The following is an 18453-nucleotide window of genomic DNA, read 5'->3' on the forward strand; positions in this document are numbered from 1 at the left end:
TACAGCTTTGTCTAGTGAAATAATAGCAACACAAGTGGACAGATAATGGACGATCATTATATGGACATCCGTCTTTTGTCCAGCCGTGTAATTGAGTTGCTATGGCAACGTGAAGGTAGAAATAATTGGCGGGGATTTTTCTGGTCAGTGGATTATATTTAAGGTATAAGAATGATGATGTATTTTGTTTCACTGTATGGAAATTGGTAAATAATGAGACGTCAATTATTTCTGATATATACCATCTGAACCACTTTGAAATTGAATTTTTACGTGTTAACTTAAAGTCTCAGGTAAGGATTAAACCACCAAAGTACAGGCTGATATGTAAATTTTAAGTATTCAGCCAAACAATTTTGCTTGTCCTGTTAATCACGTTTTAGAGTCTACATACAACACTACAAACTGCAATTTCTCTAAGTCCAACAAGCCGGCGGCATCATTTTAAAATGCACTCCCAAATAAAATTCCACCAACTATCCTTACCCACTTCAGACAATCCCTATTTGTTACCAAAAAGCTTAAAGCCATTCACATTTTACCGGTAGATCCACCGCAAAATTACCGCGGTAATACCGACGTTCGGTATTACCGGCCCTTTGCGTTTGCTCTCAGAGGGTTTAATAGTAAAAAATTCAAGCGGTCAGTGAACAAAGAAAGTTGTTCGGAACAATTTTCTACTTGAGAAAGAAGTGGGGATTATGCGAATGTTGTAATGGGTGAAGAAGGCATTTTTAGATAATTATGGTTTTAGAAGATGGGTGCGTTCCATTGTCATACAGAAAGGAAATATGTAAGTGACAAGAGTATTTGAGCATTGAGGCTCGGGAGATGATGATGATGAGTGACAAGAGTATTTTGTGGCAGTATCTTTCCAATAAATTGCTACCTGCAGTACCATCCTGGAACTTTCATAACTGTTACTCAATAACAATTCGAGATTTATCTTTTACTTCTCTAACTCTTTTTGAATAGAATGTGTGTGGGACCTAGTGTCTAGTATCTGATTTTAAAAAAGTAGTCTAGCCCTCAAAAAGTATATATTTCTTCTACATTAAACCATCTATCACCGTGTCATATGTCTATATTATGTATTAACAAGTTAGGAGGATTAGAACTATAATATATAACTATTAGAACCTTATCCATTTCAAGCTGAGTTTCATGTATATCCCAAAGCAGCACGGACCATTGACAGCAAGCAGACAGAACTTCAGCACAAAGCGTTCAATTATAAACAAAAAAGGCAAGAACTGCAATCCCTCTGTGCCTTTGACAGACAGTTTGACTTTAAAGTTTAGTCTAGATTACGTGAACGCTGGTTTTTGTGGACATTTTAGACGTGAAAAGTAGGGACGGTAGTTTCTGCGTTTTTTTTTTTTTGGTAGTCAGGGTTTATTCAAATCAAATCAAATCAAATCAAAACGTTTATTCGCGTTCGTGACGCACACACAAAAACGAATACATATAAAAGCTCACAAAAATAAAACAAAACAGGAATGAAAACGAAAAAAAAGAAGAGAATGGAAAAAGGAAAATATGCGTCACGATCACGCGAAATGGCCCTCGCTCAGCATATGCAGCGACCCTATGCGAGACAGAGTCGCGGCGCTGGTTTTCAGCGATGGCCAACACTAACATGTGACGTCAATCGGTGTGAAACCTTAACTAAGTATATACATACTAAGTGTGTAATATATATTTATAAAATATAATATACTGCTATAAAAACATACTAAATATAAATAGAAAAAACTAACTAACATAACAACATTCTGAACGAATGTGAATGGAAGTGACACTTGACGTGCTTCACAAAATTCTATAATTAGCTATGGTCAAAGCCGTTCACCAATGACCATACACACACAATGCAAACTATTTACGAAGTACGTAATGGCGACGAGTGCTTATCAACAATTATTATGCAAGGCATCATTGTGTTCAAATTGTGGAAATGAGTGTCTGAAATGGTGTTATGAAAGAAAAATAAAATAAAATAACGAACATGAATTTGTGTAAAGGATACGTATTAAGTGTGAACGAGTATGTAGGTCGATCGTAATCCTGCTACCAGGATGGCGTAGGTAAGTGACAATTATTGTATATTTTTCTTTTTTATGCCTAGGCACGCCACTACCTGAATTATAAATGAATATTTGTTACATATAAAGTTACATAATAGGAATTTGTTGTACAAAATAGGACTGACACAAATACTAATCTAGAAATTGACATACTTACCATTGAATTGAATATAAATTGTGATTACAAAATTAAAGAATTGAAATAAACTTTGAATTAAAATTGCAGACAAAAATAGAGGAAATGACAGAGAGATGAGGAAAAAAAGTTTGACCAGAGCAGATGCTCCTCCATACCGAAGAAGATGATTCAAAAGCAGCCCACACCGCAGGAAGTGATCCCCAAACCAAAGCAAGTGTGCCATGAAACCTGAGGTATGGAATAATATTATGGATTAAAACTAATTTGTTCTTGTAATAACAGATTTTTGAGCTTTGTTTTAAAAGAATGTTTTGTTTTCAGGCATCGAATTGCGGTTTATTACGCGATAGTTAAGTTGGTAAAAGAAAATTGTAGTTTAGAGTATTTTTATTTTTATGTTTATGATTTGATTATAAATTATACCAGCCATAAGCTAGAAGAATGTCTGCAAATTAAGCGCAACCTGGCCCTAAGACCTAAAGCCTACAACAGAAGCGGGATCATTCAAGAGAGCTACCGCGGCCTTGGCACGCAAAGAGCCATACATATGTAGAATAATGTCTGGACAAATAAATAAATAAATAATGTCTGGACACATTTTCACACACGATCGGTTAGCCCCATGGTAAGTTATTAATTAACATGTGTTATGGGTGCTAACACAACTGATAAACTACATATAGCTACATATATACATATTGATAAATACATATTGTAACACCCAGACCACGGCCAACAAACATGCTCATCACACACATGTCGACCGAACCGGGAATCGAACCCGGGACCTCAGGTTCGGCAGTCCGGCATGGTGACCATTGCGCCATCGAGGTCGTCGGAGAAGGAACCAAGGCGACTATTAGCCACCCAAAGTCATGACTTTCAAATGAAAACATTACAGAAAAGTACTGTTAGATTACTTAGAACAAATCGCCATTAGTGACTGCTAGCAACTAATTTATCAGTCACCACTGGTTACTGCCTACATCAGTTGCCAGTCGTTTAGTTGTCGACGTGTAGGGTGAAGTCGACATTATTATTTACAAGCGACGCGATACGCGACAACCTGACGACTTGCTTTACATTGTATATAGGATGGTGTTTTTGCGAAAAAACTGTTTCAGTAAAGTAATCTGCTTAATTTTATGGTCCTTTTTTTAAAGTTTGTAGTCTTCTCACTTAGGATAATTTTAGTATTTATTTTATTTCCCTTATACTGTCCCACTGCCGGGAAAAGTGTGATATTTTTGGAACTCCAAAGTGTTTTGTCATGTTTAGATACTTTTCAATATAATGGGGAAAATATTGCATTTTTTATTACGTAGTGAAAATAAAATTATAAACTTGTTACACCAGGATAAAACTACATTTCTAATGAGAACTATAGTAGGTACTTTTATTAACTTACCTTGATAACTTAAAAAATAAACTAAGTTAATTAACCAAGTAACTTGGAACATAAGTTAGTAAACTAATCTTCAGTAGCAAGGCCAAGGTCCTTAGATACAAACAAGAATATAATGAAGTTTTCATTTTCCCTACATTATTATTGAGGTTAACATAAATATTAATATAACTAAACACGGCTATGCTTCAATAAATGTTGTTTTAAATTATATTAAAAGGAAAAGCTATCATTATTATTATATTTAGCTGTTTTTACGCGGTTTCAGCCGCGGCAACTAATGCCCGTACCGGGATAAAATATAGCTATGTTACTCGGGTTCAGTAGTTTCGGAGTCTTTAAAGTACAAATAAACAAACAAAACATGTTTTCTCTTAATTGTATTAGTATAGATGAACAACCAACTTATGTAAGGTTCTTAAACCAATTTTCTTTTACAAACAAATAAATAATAATAATAAAGAAACAGTAAACAAGAAATCACGTTTCACAGGTCAAGTAACATAGTAACAACAGCCTGTACATTAGACAAATTGAAAGCAATGAAGTCGAAAGCGTAAGTTCTCAATCATTCCACTTAACGACAATCGGGAAGAGGGGCTGTAACTTGAATGTGAGATGTTGATCCTGTAGATGCGGCATCTTAGAACTTATTCCGAAGTTTACTAGATTTTTCAAAAGAATCATCCATTTTATTTTTCCTTTACTGTAAGTCGTAATTATGTACGTGACCTTTTACTAGCCAAAGTTTTGGGCTTTTTTTCTAATGATATCAAATAGGTCAGAACACTATCGATATTAGAAAAGCAATGATGATCATGTCATAGTTAGATCAACTGTATCGTGTGTCGCCGAATCCTGAAAATATCAAATGTAATTACGTAATTTACCTTTTAGTATTTGTTTATTAGCCCCATAAATCGAATGAAATTATGGATTAAAATATTATGGAAATCGCTTTTTTATTAATAAGACACATGTCACTTTCAGTAACATATCCAAAGATTTCGCACGTCATGTGCCACCTCCACGAAGCTATAACAAGTTAATAGTGTAAGAGCATGTTGATTGCCGGCCACCGACTAATGGCGGCTCCTAAACTATTTAGCTTGCTTTTTATTGACCACGTTTTCTCTTGTCTTGCTTGTTGTCATTGTCATTTGTATTGAAGTATTGTGGAAGCAATCATATATATAAAAATAAATTGTTAGTAGTGAGTCTGACTTAAACTCGAAAATGGCTGGACCTATTTGGTTGTCCGTAGAGGTCCAGCGAACGTTGAAAAGATCGAGTTTGTTGGGTCGGCTAGTTGAAGATATTTTTCTGTAGAAGAAAGAATAATTCTTATATTAACGCCATGTATCTCCATGTATGGGCGGCAAATACATTAAATGCCTTTAAAAATTATTATATTGCATTTAGATATGTAAATATAGGTACCACGATTCTAATTAAAAAAATACGTAATGAATTTATACCAGAGCAAAAAGGAAAAATTAACAGATATAAAACTTTTGTGGCTCCAAAATCTGCGTCGCTGAATTAATTATATCAAATCAAATAATCCTTTTCACATTGCATATTTTTTTTTTATAATTTATAAAAATAACGTTGAACTTAACAAAAATAAAGAAAACGACAACAATACCACAAGATAACCTTTCTTCCACCACTATTCAACTAAACAAAACCTCATTTTACTCTAAACTCCAACACTATGAACTAAAGCCGTCGTCCACTGACAGACAGGCTAGTCCTTTGTTAGTAAATATCGCTTTGTTATAGCTCAGCTAAAGTAATGTAGGTACTGGTCTTTGTTGACAATATTTAACCAAACCCAGTGTTAGGAATTCCCCAATATTACAAATATGTAAATCTACACTATACCTATTTCAAAATAACTTAATTTATTTTTACACAGAAAATAAAAATTGACATTGACACTCCAAAATCTTCATAGTTAAAATAATACCAACTATACCTTGCTGCTTCGTACGTAATCTCTAACCAAGTATATAAAAATAGCTTTCAAATAAAGAAAACATCATAACAATAGCCTAAGATAACCTTTCTTTCAAACAAAACCTCATTTTACTCTAAACTCCAACACTATGGACTAAAGCCGTCGTCCACTGACAGACAGGCAAGTCCTTTGTCAGTAAATATCGCTTTGTTATAGCTCAGCTACAGTAATGTATTAGTCTTTGTTCCCGACATTTTAACTAAAACCCGATAAGCTTTGACGTTTTGGTGGACTTCTGTTTAGGATTTTGTATTAGGTTCTAAACAGTGTTAGGAATTATTTTTGTTTTTTTATTTAGGTCAACTATAGTTCGGCCATTCAGAGAATGCGTTCCTGACACGTCGCGATTGAACTGACGACGTAACTTTGCAATGGCGTTGCAGTTACGATAAAAATATTTTTGCTGGTTGTTTACCGTTTTAACAATTGAGGAGCATTAAAACAACATTATTATATCAATAATCAATGAATGTAGTTACGTCGTCAGTTCAATCGCGACGTGTCAGGAACGCATTCTCTGAATGGCCGAACTATAACATTTACACCGTACACTGCTTACTTACTTACTAGGGTCACATTTTAATTAGAGGTTAGCACCGCATGCATGAAGAATTTATGTTCTTCGTGCATGCGTCGATGAAATGGCCATTAATAATACACATAAAAAGTTAATAACACACAGTTAAAAACAAAATATACAGAAAATCTATAGGTATAAATAAAAATGAATTGTTGTTCGTTAGTCTGATTAAAACTCGAGAACGGCTGGGCCGATTGAGCTGATTTTGGTTTTAAAATGTTTGTCGTAGTCCAGGGTAGGTCTAAACGGTGAGCAAATAAAGAAAAAAATAAAAAAAAAGTATTGTGTCGTGTGCTTGTGACTTACTAAATGTGCCTCCAATAATTAGGCGGTACGAAGTTCGCCGGGTCAGCTAATTATCAATAAATTCAATAAACATAAAAACAAAACATTGGCAAGAAAAAAAAACAATTTAAATTTTAATTAACTTATGATTAATTAATTAATTATAATTGCTTAATTTGATATTCTAAAAGTATTTGCAATCAAAGAAAAGAAAAAATGGCAATAGATTCACTAATCCTTCTTTCTTAGAATAATTTTCAATTGCTGCTTGCATTCTCCTTATCTGAATTAGAAAAAATATATTGCTGTATACCTACGGACATACCGTAGTAAAATAGCTACTAGTACCAAACCAAAGTGATAAAAATAAAACCACAATCTGAAAAAATATAATTCACATTTCAAATATCAAAATCAAAAAAAAATCAATGCATCCAAATCAAAATCATTCACCGGCCACCCGATTAGTCAACCTTTGTCCATTTCTACCAAATACGAGTTAACAAACGAACCACAGCCAAATAACCGGTCCGACGTCGCTTTGTGAACCCGGTCAATACCCAAAAATTAATTAAACCACAAATCCATAATGTCAAACAAAGTTCATTGCAAAACTCAAAATGTGTACAAACTAACCCACATGTATAAACCAGTCATGATCATTCTATTAATCTGCGGTTACGATTTGAATATCAAAAACGGTTTTCTGTATAGTTTTATTGCTAAATTTTATTGTGTTAGTCTCGTTTTAGTGGTCATATATTCTTCTCTAGAATGCTGTCCGAAAGATTTGTCTCAATTATGGTCACTATTCGAGTACACCGCTTCAGTCATGGTCATCCTACTCTTTCGAAGTCGTACGGAAAAATTCTTCAAAATGCTTAAAGATATCGATTCATATTTAAGAATCAATAAACGCCGTCATATTCATAGTGTTTTCAAAATAATCGTCTTGTCTGTAATAACTTGGTCTTTGAGGATTTCTTATACTGTCATGTATTGTTGTATCTACGCTTGCTATGATAATTTGGTTCTGTATGTGATCAGACAGTTTTCGTTAATCGGTCTCGATTTCAATCGAGTTTGGCGATGCATAATGTTCGATGCAGTAAGGTATCGATTGAAACTGCTGCGAATAAGATTGGAAGAGTCTCCGGAGTGCAATTATTATTTATACGTGAATAATAATAAAAGTATAAAAGAGAATAAGTTGAAGTTTTGTTTGTTTGTGTATAGACATATTGCTGATATGGTCGATGTTATTTCACCTGAATTGCATGCATCGGTAAGCTGTTTTAGTTCATTTCAAAAATCAGTATAATTTTGTCAATTGTTCAATCAGCCGTCTCCACGAGTATCGTTTCTTTTTTCTAATTCAACGTACGAGAGATCGTTGTAGAAACCTATGTATTTGTTTCAAAAATAATTATTATTTTTTTCAGTTATTGCTGAGTGTAGCTGGAAGTGCACCAAAATTAATAACCAATGTCTACCACATATTAACAGCCATAGAAGGTCGCGTAAGTACAAAACACAACCAAAACTTATTTTTTTTTTGTTATATGTACCTTTTTTTGTATGTATTATTTTGGTATGTTGTATGTACAGTCAACTTCAGGTCAGTGGTAACAGTTTTATAGGAAAATCGTACTTATTACTATTGAGTTAAGGTGCATGACAGTTGTAACGTTGTACGTTATATTTTGAATATTTAAAAATACTAGACTTGCTATATCTCGGCCGCGCGCCGCGAGCCGTGAGCCGTTGACGGGTGACGGAAACCGGTTCGGCGAACTATCCCTCCTATGAGGCGACGCGAGCAGAGCCGGCGGTGAATCGCGAGACGGTCACTAGCACGACGCCGCGAGCCGATACAGTCTACTACTACTACTGGTCTATGTACATTTTTAACTCGCGATTTTTATTGCAAATAAATTAACCTTTAATAAACTATTGTGCTTTTAAAATAACTTTTAAAGTCAGTGTATACCCCAGATCGGGTGAGTGTTGCAAAATAAAGCTTATTATGTGCATCTAGAAAAGTTATACGTGAGTACGTGACGTGTCGTAGGATGACTTGCTAATTTCATTGTGCATTCATTATGTTATTTCATGCTACGATCACGCCTTTGTTGCTGTTCTTGTGGAATATTATAACCTGTGTATCGCCATAACGCTTTTAAAAAATATATCATGTGGTATTTGACCTTACATGACCGGTGCACTTTGACCGTGTCATGAGGGCCACGCCCTACAATTATTTTTCCATATTCTTCTTTTCAAATAATTTCTTATAGTGACTACCTATTTATTAATTTCATTAACTTCATTTAAACTAGTGCTGTGCTTTGTAAATCATGCAAATACTTTCACCTTCATCACTTGCATTCAGATTACATTTTGTTAGCTGTAATTATGATTGTCACGCTGCCTAGGCTGCCTCATCTCGATGCTATCTAGTGCTTGATCACTGCTTTCCATCTAGTTAGGTAGTGAGTAAGTGGAAATCGGGATGTTGCAGTCGTGGCTGGATATAACCGGACCGTAACTAAGACGGAACGTAACGGACATTCCAGGGTTCAAGTACCTGACTACCTCCAGTGCACCTACCGTAGTGCACCTACCCTAAGTGCACCTACCTACGCGCTTGTCTACCTACGTGCCTGTGTCTACCTCCGTGCCTGTGTCTACCTCCGTGCCTGTGTCTACCTTCGTGCCTGTGCCTACCTACGTGCCGCGCCTATCTACGTGTCCTGCATCTACCTGCGCGTCCGGCATCTACTAGCGCGCTGCACACTTACCCCGCCTGACCGCTGCCGAGCTGCCTGACTATACAGGGTAGTAGTGTTCTATAGCGGGCCAGAACTTAACGCGAGCTCGATTATTCTAAACCCACTCCCGGCTCTGCCGATCTTTTCCTAGAATATAGACTTTTATACCATCTACTAAATTTTTTTTATTTTTCTACCTACTAGACTACCTACCACTACACTAAACGTTACAGTGGCGCCCAATAAAGGTAGAATATATCGAGCCGTGTTTAGTTCTTGTTTGCTAAGCATTTTGTAGTTGTCCTGGTGTTGGTTGTCTGTCAGTTGTGTTGAATTTAATCACAGCCTGCCAAATGTGAATCTACCCACATCTGTTTAATAATTATTTTTTTTCTAATATTTTAATTCAACCGTCCATTTTTTTGTTTGACCTACCGTCAATATTTTTCTACCCCCAAATTTTTTTTTTTTTCTTCACATTTAAATTCAAAGTTTACATACCTTAAATATATTTTCACATATGGTTAGACTGACCACAAACGTGCTGATTTTGCATCCGAATTGTTTTGTCTTTATTATTTTTGTCTTTATTTTGCAACACACTCCTAACTGCGGTTTAATTTTCAATTATGTCATACAATATTAAATTCTTATCGCTTCAAAAAGCTGAATTAGAGTATGAGGTCGCTGTGCGTGGAGGGGTAGCTGCTGATTCAGTTAACGAACTCAGGAGACAAATAGTAAAATTATCTTCAGCCTTGCCTTCAGAAGACATTCTAGAATCTCACCTAGAGCCTTTTGATGACCTGAAAGCAGTGAGGGAATCTTTAATAAAGTCCCACAATAATATAATTTCTCTTAAAACTAAATTAGATAAAAACCTATTTACACGCACGGAAACCTTACTCCATCACATCTATCATCGCTTGAATAGAATAGACTATTCATCGGCTGACGTTGCTGAAGCTTATAAAAGTTGCCGTTCACATTTCAATTCTCAATATAAAGATTTGACGTCATTTAAGATGCAGTCTTCACAAGTGCCTCAAGTCGCGGATAGTTCGCCAGACCCTATTAAAGAGCTTGTCAACGTGTCGGTCAGTTGCGAGCGAAAGCTTTTCTCGGAAATAGGAAAACTTAAATACTCGGGTAAAACTTGTGTACGTTCTTTTATCCAGAGGGTAGATGAATTTATTCTAAGTAGGAGTATTCCCCAGGAAAAAATACTGTCTTTCGCTTACGAAATTTTCACTGATGATGCCCTACATTGGTATCGTTGTGTAAAAGATAAAGTTAAAACCTGGGATGATGTTGTCATTTTGCTTAAGCAGGATTTTAGTCAAGATGATTATGACTATAGGCTGTTATCTGAAATCCGTGCGCGTACTCAAGGTGAGCTTGAGAATATCACTATATATATTTCTATAATGCGGGGTATGTTTTCACGGCTGAGTAAACCTTTACCTGAAGAAGACCAATTAGAAATATTATTACACAATATTAGACCCTGCTATGCTAGTACTCTCGCATCTTCCCCTGATATGTCAGATATTGATAGGTTGCAAAAAGCATGCAGGAACTATGAAAACATTCAGTCTAGACTTAAACAGTTTCGGGAGCCCCCCAAAGTTAACGCTGATACGCTAGCACCAGAGTTCGCATACACAAAACAAACTGGTAACAGCAATAGCTATAAAAGTAATTATACTTACAACCATAATAATAATAATTTTAAACAAAATAAACAAACATATAATAATAACTTTAAATCTCAATATTCTAAAAACTATCCTACTAACAACTATAACTTTGATAAACATAAAACTTCGTATGAATCACCTAGGCCTGTAAACTCAAATCTACATGTGAATGCTGTAGCTCAAACAAGCAACCAAGATACTAGACAAGCATATTGTCCAAGGTGCAGATCTAACTCGCACTCTTTAGGTGCATGTAGACAACCTCACTTTCCAATTTGTTTTAAATGCGGAAAGAAAGAGGTCAAATTTCCAGACTGTTCTAATTGTAATCCTAAGGCTTCAAAAAACTAGGCGATGGGGATTGCGGTGACACTACCACATACTTTAATAAAACAGAGTGGAACAACTGGCTACAAACCGTCACCAATTTTTTTAATTTTTATTCTGTCTCTTCAATCCGCAACACTTATAATGACTACTCAAGACCCTATGTCTCGGTTTCTATTAACGATAAAAATCTAATCGGCCTTCTAGATACAGGTTCCAGTGTCACTATAATGGGGAATAATTATCATAAAAAGTTTTTAGATACAATTAGCGAATGGAATACTTGTCAACCTTTAAGTTTCGTTGCAGCGGGTGGTCAAAAACTTAAATCTATAGGCTCCATATTATTACCCTTTACTTTTAATAATGGAACATGTAATTTAAATGTTCACATAGTACCAGAAGTAAAAAATAATTTAATTCTGGGTATGGATTTTTGGCATAAATTCGGTTTATTTCCCCATAATCTTAATTCTATCGTATTTTTAAATCAATCTGATGCTCAGTTAGCGGAACTGAACTCAGACTCTGGACATCTCCGATCATATAATCACTTATCCGAAGCTCAGAGAATAACTGCAGATAATATAATATCTCAATTTAAAGAAATTTCTTACGAAGTACGGGGTCTAGGTCGTACTTCCCTGATAACGCATTCTATTGACACTGGGGATGCTGCTCCCATTCGTCAACGGTACTATAGAATGTCGCCAGAGAAGCAACGCATACTTGCCGAACAACTAGATGAAATGCTAAGAGACGATGTGGTTGAGCCTGCTGAAAGTCCATGGTCTTCTCCTGTGCTATTAACGCCCAAAAAGAGTGGCGAACTACGATTTTGTCTTGACAGTAGGAAGTTAAATGCAATCACAAAAAAAGATGCCTATAATTTACCGTATATTTCCGAAATACTGGACAACTTACGCGATGCTAAGTACCTAACTAGTTTAGACCTTTCCAAGAGCTTCTGGCAGATACCCATAAATGAAAAGGACAAATGTAAAACAGCCTTTTACATTCCTACCAAAGGTACCTATCAATTTAAGTGTATGCCCTTTGGTCTAACAAATGCTCCAGCTACTCAACAGCGTCTAGTGGACATTTTGTTTTACGGACCAGAGTTTGAGCACAAGGTTTTTGTATTTGTCGATGATATTGTCATTGTTTCATCTTCCTTCGAACAACACATTTCTCTTCTACTTCTTGTTTTAAATAAATTAAAATCCGCAAATTTAACTATTAACTTAAAGAAAAGTCAATTTTTTAGAGAGCAACTTAAATATTTAGGCTACATTGTTGACGCTAACGGCTTACACGCTGACCCTGAAAAGGTGGAAGCTATTAAAAACTACCCTACACCCACTAATAGGAAGGAAGTTCGTCGATTTCTAGGCGTAGCGTCCTGGTACCGTAGGTTTATACCTAATTTTAGTTCTTTGGCTTCACCATTGAATAAACTAACCTCCCAAAGCAAAAAAGCACCTCCATTCTTGTGGTCAGGTGATGCGGACATGGCCTTTAAGAATCTAAAGGAGTGCTTAATATCTGCACCAGTACTCTCGTGTCCGGATTATTCGAAACCATTTGAAATTCACACGGATGCGAGTAACTTTGGAATCGGTGCTGTCTTAATTCAATCCATAAATGGAGAAGAAAGGATCATAGCTTATATGAGTAAGTCATTGTCCAACCAAGAACGCAATTATAGCGCTACAGAGCGCGAAGCTCTTGCGGTTTTAGTAGCAGTTGAACATTGGCGATGCTACGTGGAGAACGGCCAAAAGTTCATAGTTTATACTGACCACGCTGCACTTAAATGGTTTCTTAAATTAAATAACCCTACAGGTCGTTTAGCTCGCTGGGGTGTGCGACTATCTACGTATAATTTTGAAATAAGGCACCGGCGTGGTTCCGATAACGTTGTTCCTGACTTTCTATCGCGTTCAATTCCCTTATCTGCTATTGATGATGTTTCCAATTCCTCTTTCTCTACGACCTCAGAGTTTAAAACATCGGATCCCTGGTACCTTAACATATATAATGGTTGTAAAGTATCACCAACATCTTTCCTAGAATACCAAATCCGCAACGGTAAATTGTTTAGATTAAAAAAAAGCCTTAACCCATTACTTAAAGAATTTGAGTGGAAGGAAGTAATTCCGTTGGAAAATAGAATAGAAACTATAGTCAAAAACCATTCGGAACCTATTGCTGGTCATTTAGGAATTTTCAAAACTTTTAAACGTTTGGCGCTGAAATATTACTGGCCCGGTATGTACGCTGATGTTGCCCAAGTTGTTAGTTCTTGTGACACATGTATTGCTCATAAACACCAAAATCATACAACACTTGGACACATGGGTAGACCTAAAAGCTGTTATCGACCCTTCCAGATGCTAAGTATTGATCTTGTTGGACCTCTACCGCCAACAAGAAAACAAAATTGCTTTATATTTGTAGTAACTTGCTGTTTTTCGAAATATTGTTTACTTTTTCCGATAAGACGAGCTACAGCTGACGTAATCACAAAAATTCTAGAAGAGGACGTGTTTTTAGTGCATGGTATCCCATCCACTATTATACTAGACAATGGGAAGCAATTTGTCAGTGCTACTCTTAAGAATTTGATCAGCAAGTACAAAATACCTAACCTACATTATACTCCTAAGTATTCACCGCATATTAACACTGTAGAAAGATACAATAAAACCGTAATGACTGCAGTATCAACTTTTATAAACAATGATCACCGGGTTTGGGATTTGCTTATTCCTAAAATTCAATTTGCTATTAACAGCTCTGTAAATGAGGTGACTGGTTTCACGCCTGCATTCCTTGTCTATGGTCGTGAACTAGTCAGTTGCGGCACTCATTACATTAGTGCTGACTTTGACGATAACATTATTTTTGAACCTCGTGATTCTTATGTAGAAAACTTAGGTCACTTATCTACAGTGTTCAACAAAGTTCAAGCTGCGCTTCTACAAGCTCATTCTAGGAATTCGCAATCTTATAATCTACGCAGAAGGGCTGCTGAATTCAATATAGGTGATATCGTCTGGAAAAGAACTTTCTACCAGAGCGATAAAGATAAATATTTTAACAAAAAATTAGCGCCTAAGTTCATTAAATGTCGAGTAGTTGGAAAAAAATCGCCCTTGGTTTATGAATTAGCTGACATGTCTGGAAAGTCTATAGGAGATTGGCATATTAAGGACTTAAAACTAATAAACTACAAAGAATAAATTCTTAGTTCAACTTAAATTCTATAACTGTAATTAAAATTATATAACAAATTTGAATAAATCAACTAAAACTAAATGCGCTAAATGTAACTTAAACAAATACATAATATTATAAACTAAAAACTAAACTAAATAATGTAAAGTACCCACTTACTACTACTACCCATAACTATTGCTTTTCTATTTTTCAATTATTGGTCTACCCCAATAGTTGTATGATGATGGTCTACCCCATACATCGTATTCCTACCATATTAAATATATTATGACTATCGGCCCTACACCGATGGTTATAAACGAAGCTTGATCGTGGTTCTACCCCATGGATCCCTTCTGTATGCTAAAGGCCCTACACCTTTGGTATTCTTCGGAGCGGTGCAACTCCTTAAATAAGCCTTTGCAAGAGCGGTTGATTACTCTATAAGTAAGCCTTAATCACAAATATAACTTATGTATTTATCTTTTCTAATATTCAATCTATCAATTAATAGTTATGTGTAGTTAGTAATCGCTCGATTTCAGCCTTATCCTCTTCCAGCCATGACTGAACTGGGTGAGTGTTCTGTGCACTATAGGCAGAATACTCAGGTCGAAAGGACGCTCACGCACAGATGTCTAGTGTGATGTCGGCTATTTAATGTAAGGAAGAATGAAAGGTGAGGGATGTTTACATTATGAATGAAGATGAATGAAAGAGAAACTCAGATCAGTTGTTAGCAAGAGCGAAAGCAGCGGATTTTTCCTAGGAAAAATCCTACGCTAAAAAGGGGGGTACTGTAACGTTGTACGTTATATTTTGAATATTTAAAAATACTAGACTTGCTATATCTCGGCCGCGCGCCGCGAGCCGTGAGCCGTTGACGGGTGACGGAAACCGGTTCGGCGAACTATCCCTCCTATGAGGCGACGCGAGCAGAGCCGGCGGTGAATCGCGAGACGGTCACTAGCACGACGCCGCGAGCCGATACAGTCTACTACTACTACTGGTCTATGTACATTTTTAACTCGCGATTTTTATTGCAAATAAATTAACCTTTAATAAACTATTGTGCTTTTAAAATAACTTTTAAAGTCAGTGTATACCCCAGATCGGGTGAGTGTTGCAAAATAAAGCTTATTATGTGCATCTAGAAAAGTTATACGTGAGTACGTGACGTGTCGTAGGATGACTTGCTAATTTCATTGTGCATTCATTATGTTATTTCATGCTACGATCACGCCTTTGTTGCTGTTCTTGTGGAATATTATAACCTGTGTATCGCCATAACGCTTTTAAAAAATATATCATGTGGTATTTGACCTTACATGACCGGTGCACTTTGACCGTGTCATGAGGGCCACGCCCTACAATTATTTTTCCATATTCTTCTTTTCAAATAATTTCTTATAGTGACTACCTATTTATTAATTTCATTAACTTCATTTAAACTAGTGCTGTGCTTTGTAAATCATGCAAATACTTTCACCTTCATCACTTGCATTCAGATTACATTTTGTTAGCTGTAATTATGATTGTCACGCTGCCTAGGCTGCCTCATCTCGATGCTATCTAGTGCTTGATCACTGCTTTCCATCTAGTTAGGTAGTGAGTAAGTGGAAATCGGGATGTTGCAGTCGTGGCTGGATATAACCGGACCGTAACTAAGACGGAACGTAACGGACATTCCAGGGTTCAAGTACCTGACTACCTCCAGTGCACCTACCGTAGTGCACCTACCCTAAGTGCACCTACCTACGCGCTTGTCTACCTACGTGCCTGTGTCTACCTCCGTGCCTGTGTCTACCTCCGTGCCTGTGTCTACCTTCGTGCCTGTGCCTACCTACGTGCCGCGCCTATCTACGTGTCCTGCATCTACCTGCGCGTCCGGCATCTACTAGCGCGCTGCACACTTACCCCGCCTGACCGCTGCCGAGCTGCCTGACTATACAGGGTAGTAGTGTTCTATAGCGGGCCAGAACTTAACGCGAGCTCGATTATTCTAAACCCACTCCCGGCTCTGCCGATCTTTTCCTAGAATATAGACTTTTATACCATCTACTAAATTTTTTTTATTTTTCTACCTACTAGACTACCTACCACTACACTAAACGTTACACAGTTACCACTGATGTGCGGTCTACTGTACCTAATCTGTGTACCAAATATAATTTAAACAAGTTAAGGCAATTCAGTTTTCGAAAATCAACTATTTACTATGACTATACAATATAAAACAACTGTTTTAGTAGTTTTGATATCAAAACGAAACAAAGTATTTTTTTTTTTAATAGGGATGATGATAATTTATAAGTTTTTATTCCAGGAACCTGTAGAATCTCTCGGCTACGTAATAATGCACGTGGTACAAATCTCACTGCTACTATTTTCACCTTTCCTCATAGTAGAGTATTATTCCGTAGAAGTGGAGAAAATGAGGCTTTTTCTCATGCATAGACTAATTGATGGTAATGGTACGTATATATATAAAAAAAATCTAATAATTTAATTCTTACATATTATGTATTTAGTATTTTTTCGTACACGACTGGTTCTATCTCACTTGATATTGGAAAATTGAAGCCAGGGATGGTGATGTGACACTTTCATAAAGGAGTAGGTATACATAAAGAAGAACCTACATGGGATTGATACATAATTACTTATGTATTTCCATATGTTTTCCTTTATATACCCCTATTACTCCGTCATGTGTTTCCTTATTGACTTCTGAATTCCTTTCAAAATCAAAATCAAAACTAAAAGTCATTTATTCAAAGTAGGCTGAAAATCAGCACTTTTTAAACGGTTTTATTTAGCTCACCCCATTTGTTTTTGAACGTCAAATTTACAAAAGACAGCCCCCAAAACTTATATTTATTTCCTATTTTTTCCATTATTTTTTATAAATTGAATAAAAACCGTTTAAATGCAAAAAAATTCAATTTCACAACACTTTTCATTTTTTCAGACCCATCACTCAAAGAGGACATAGAAACATTTATCCAGTACACACACGTACGCACATTCAAGTTCAGAATATGGCGGATAATACCTATTAATATGTCGCTACCTTTGGAGCTTATTAATATGTGTGTCACATATGTCATTGTTGTTATTAACTTTACGCATTTGTATGGATGAGAAGGGAAATATCTGTCTTACTTAGTAAAAATGTGTTAAAAACTACAATTTTAATTTCTTATCATATTAGATTCCTTTTGACCCCTGTCTAATTTCCGGTTTTACTGGTAACCAATAAAGTATCAGCTAGTTATCTGGTAGTAAAACCGTACATTTTCATCTGTTTTTGGGATTACTTTATTCTGTGCTTATAAATAAACGCGTATATCATTTGTTTGAAGTTAGAGCTGTATTTCCAGTTCAATAAGGGAAAGTAAAGTTAAGTAAAACTTTGTAAGAATTCTTCCCTTTGAGGTCAGAGTTTGACGGAACGAATGCACATTGGTTTAACAATATAGATTTAGGAATACTTTCACCTCATTTGTTTTGATGTGAAGGAAAATTTTATTTCAGTGGCTTTAAATTATTTTCTTAAGATAAATAAATCATTTTAATTTAGTTTGTGTAATTAATAAGAATTATTAGTATCTTACATATTTTTTGTATAAAGAGGTGTGACTAAAGATATTGGACATATTTTACAAAGTGAATGTTTTGTTATTAACAGATTTAAAGCAGACTTTTACTCAGAAGTATCAAGTTTCTTTTCGCAGGAATCGTAAAACACTTACTGTTGTACCACAAAAACATTTAAACTCCTGTTGAACGCTTGTCTAAAAGAATGATAGATTATAACGTTGAAATAAAGTGTTTTGCAGCCACATTTTTTTAGACAAGTATTCAACAGATGTTTATGTTTTGTAGTACGGCTATTAATTGTTTACTGTTTT

The 18453-nt window shown here is 35.8% G+C and overlaps 1 protein-coding gene and 1 long non-coding RNA gene across 2 annotated transcripts; both read left to right on the forward strand.

Annotated features, from left to right (window-relative positions):
- The first annotated feature begins 7615 nt into the window (after positions 1 to 7615).
- Positions 7616 to 17683, forward strand: LOC124641022. The gene is made up of 4 exons (XM_047179030.1): positions 7616 to 7804; positions 7962 to 8039; positions 16866 to 17013; positions 17511 to 17683. The coding sequence occupies exons 1-4, from the start codon at positions 7616 to 7618 to the stop codon at positions 17681 to 17683; spliced, it is 588 nt and encodes a 195-aa protein (XP_047034986.1).
- On the forward strand, positions 8208 to 9461 carry LOC124640915. Its single transcript, XR_006985611.1, has 2 exons — positions 8208 to 8519; positions 9096 to 9461. It is a non-coding gene; the product is annotated as an uncharacterized LOC124640915 (long non-coding RNA).
- Positions 17684 to 18453: the final 770 nt, after the last annotated feature.

This window comes from Helicoverpa zea, chromosome 21 (assembly GCF_022581195.2).
Source record: "Helicoverpa zea isolate HzStark_Cry1AcR chromosome 21, ilHelZeax1.1, whole genome shotgun sequence".
Lineage (NCBI taxonomy): Eukaryota > Metazoa > Arthropoda > Insecta > Lepidoptera > Noctuidae > Helicoverpa > Helicoverpa zea.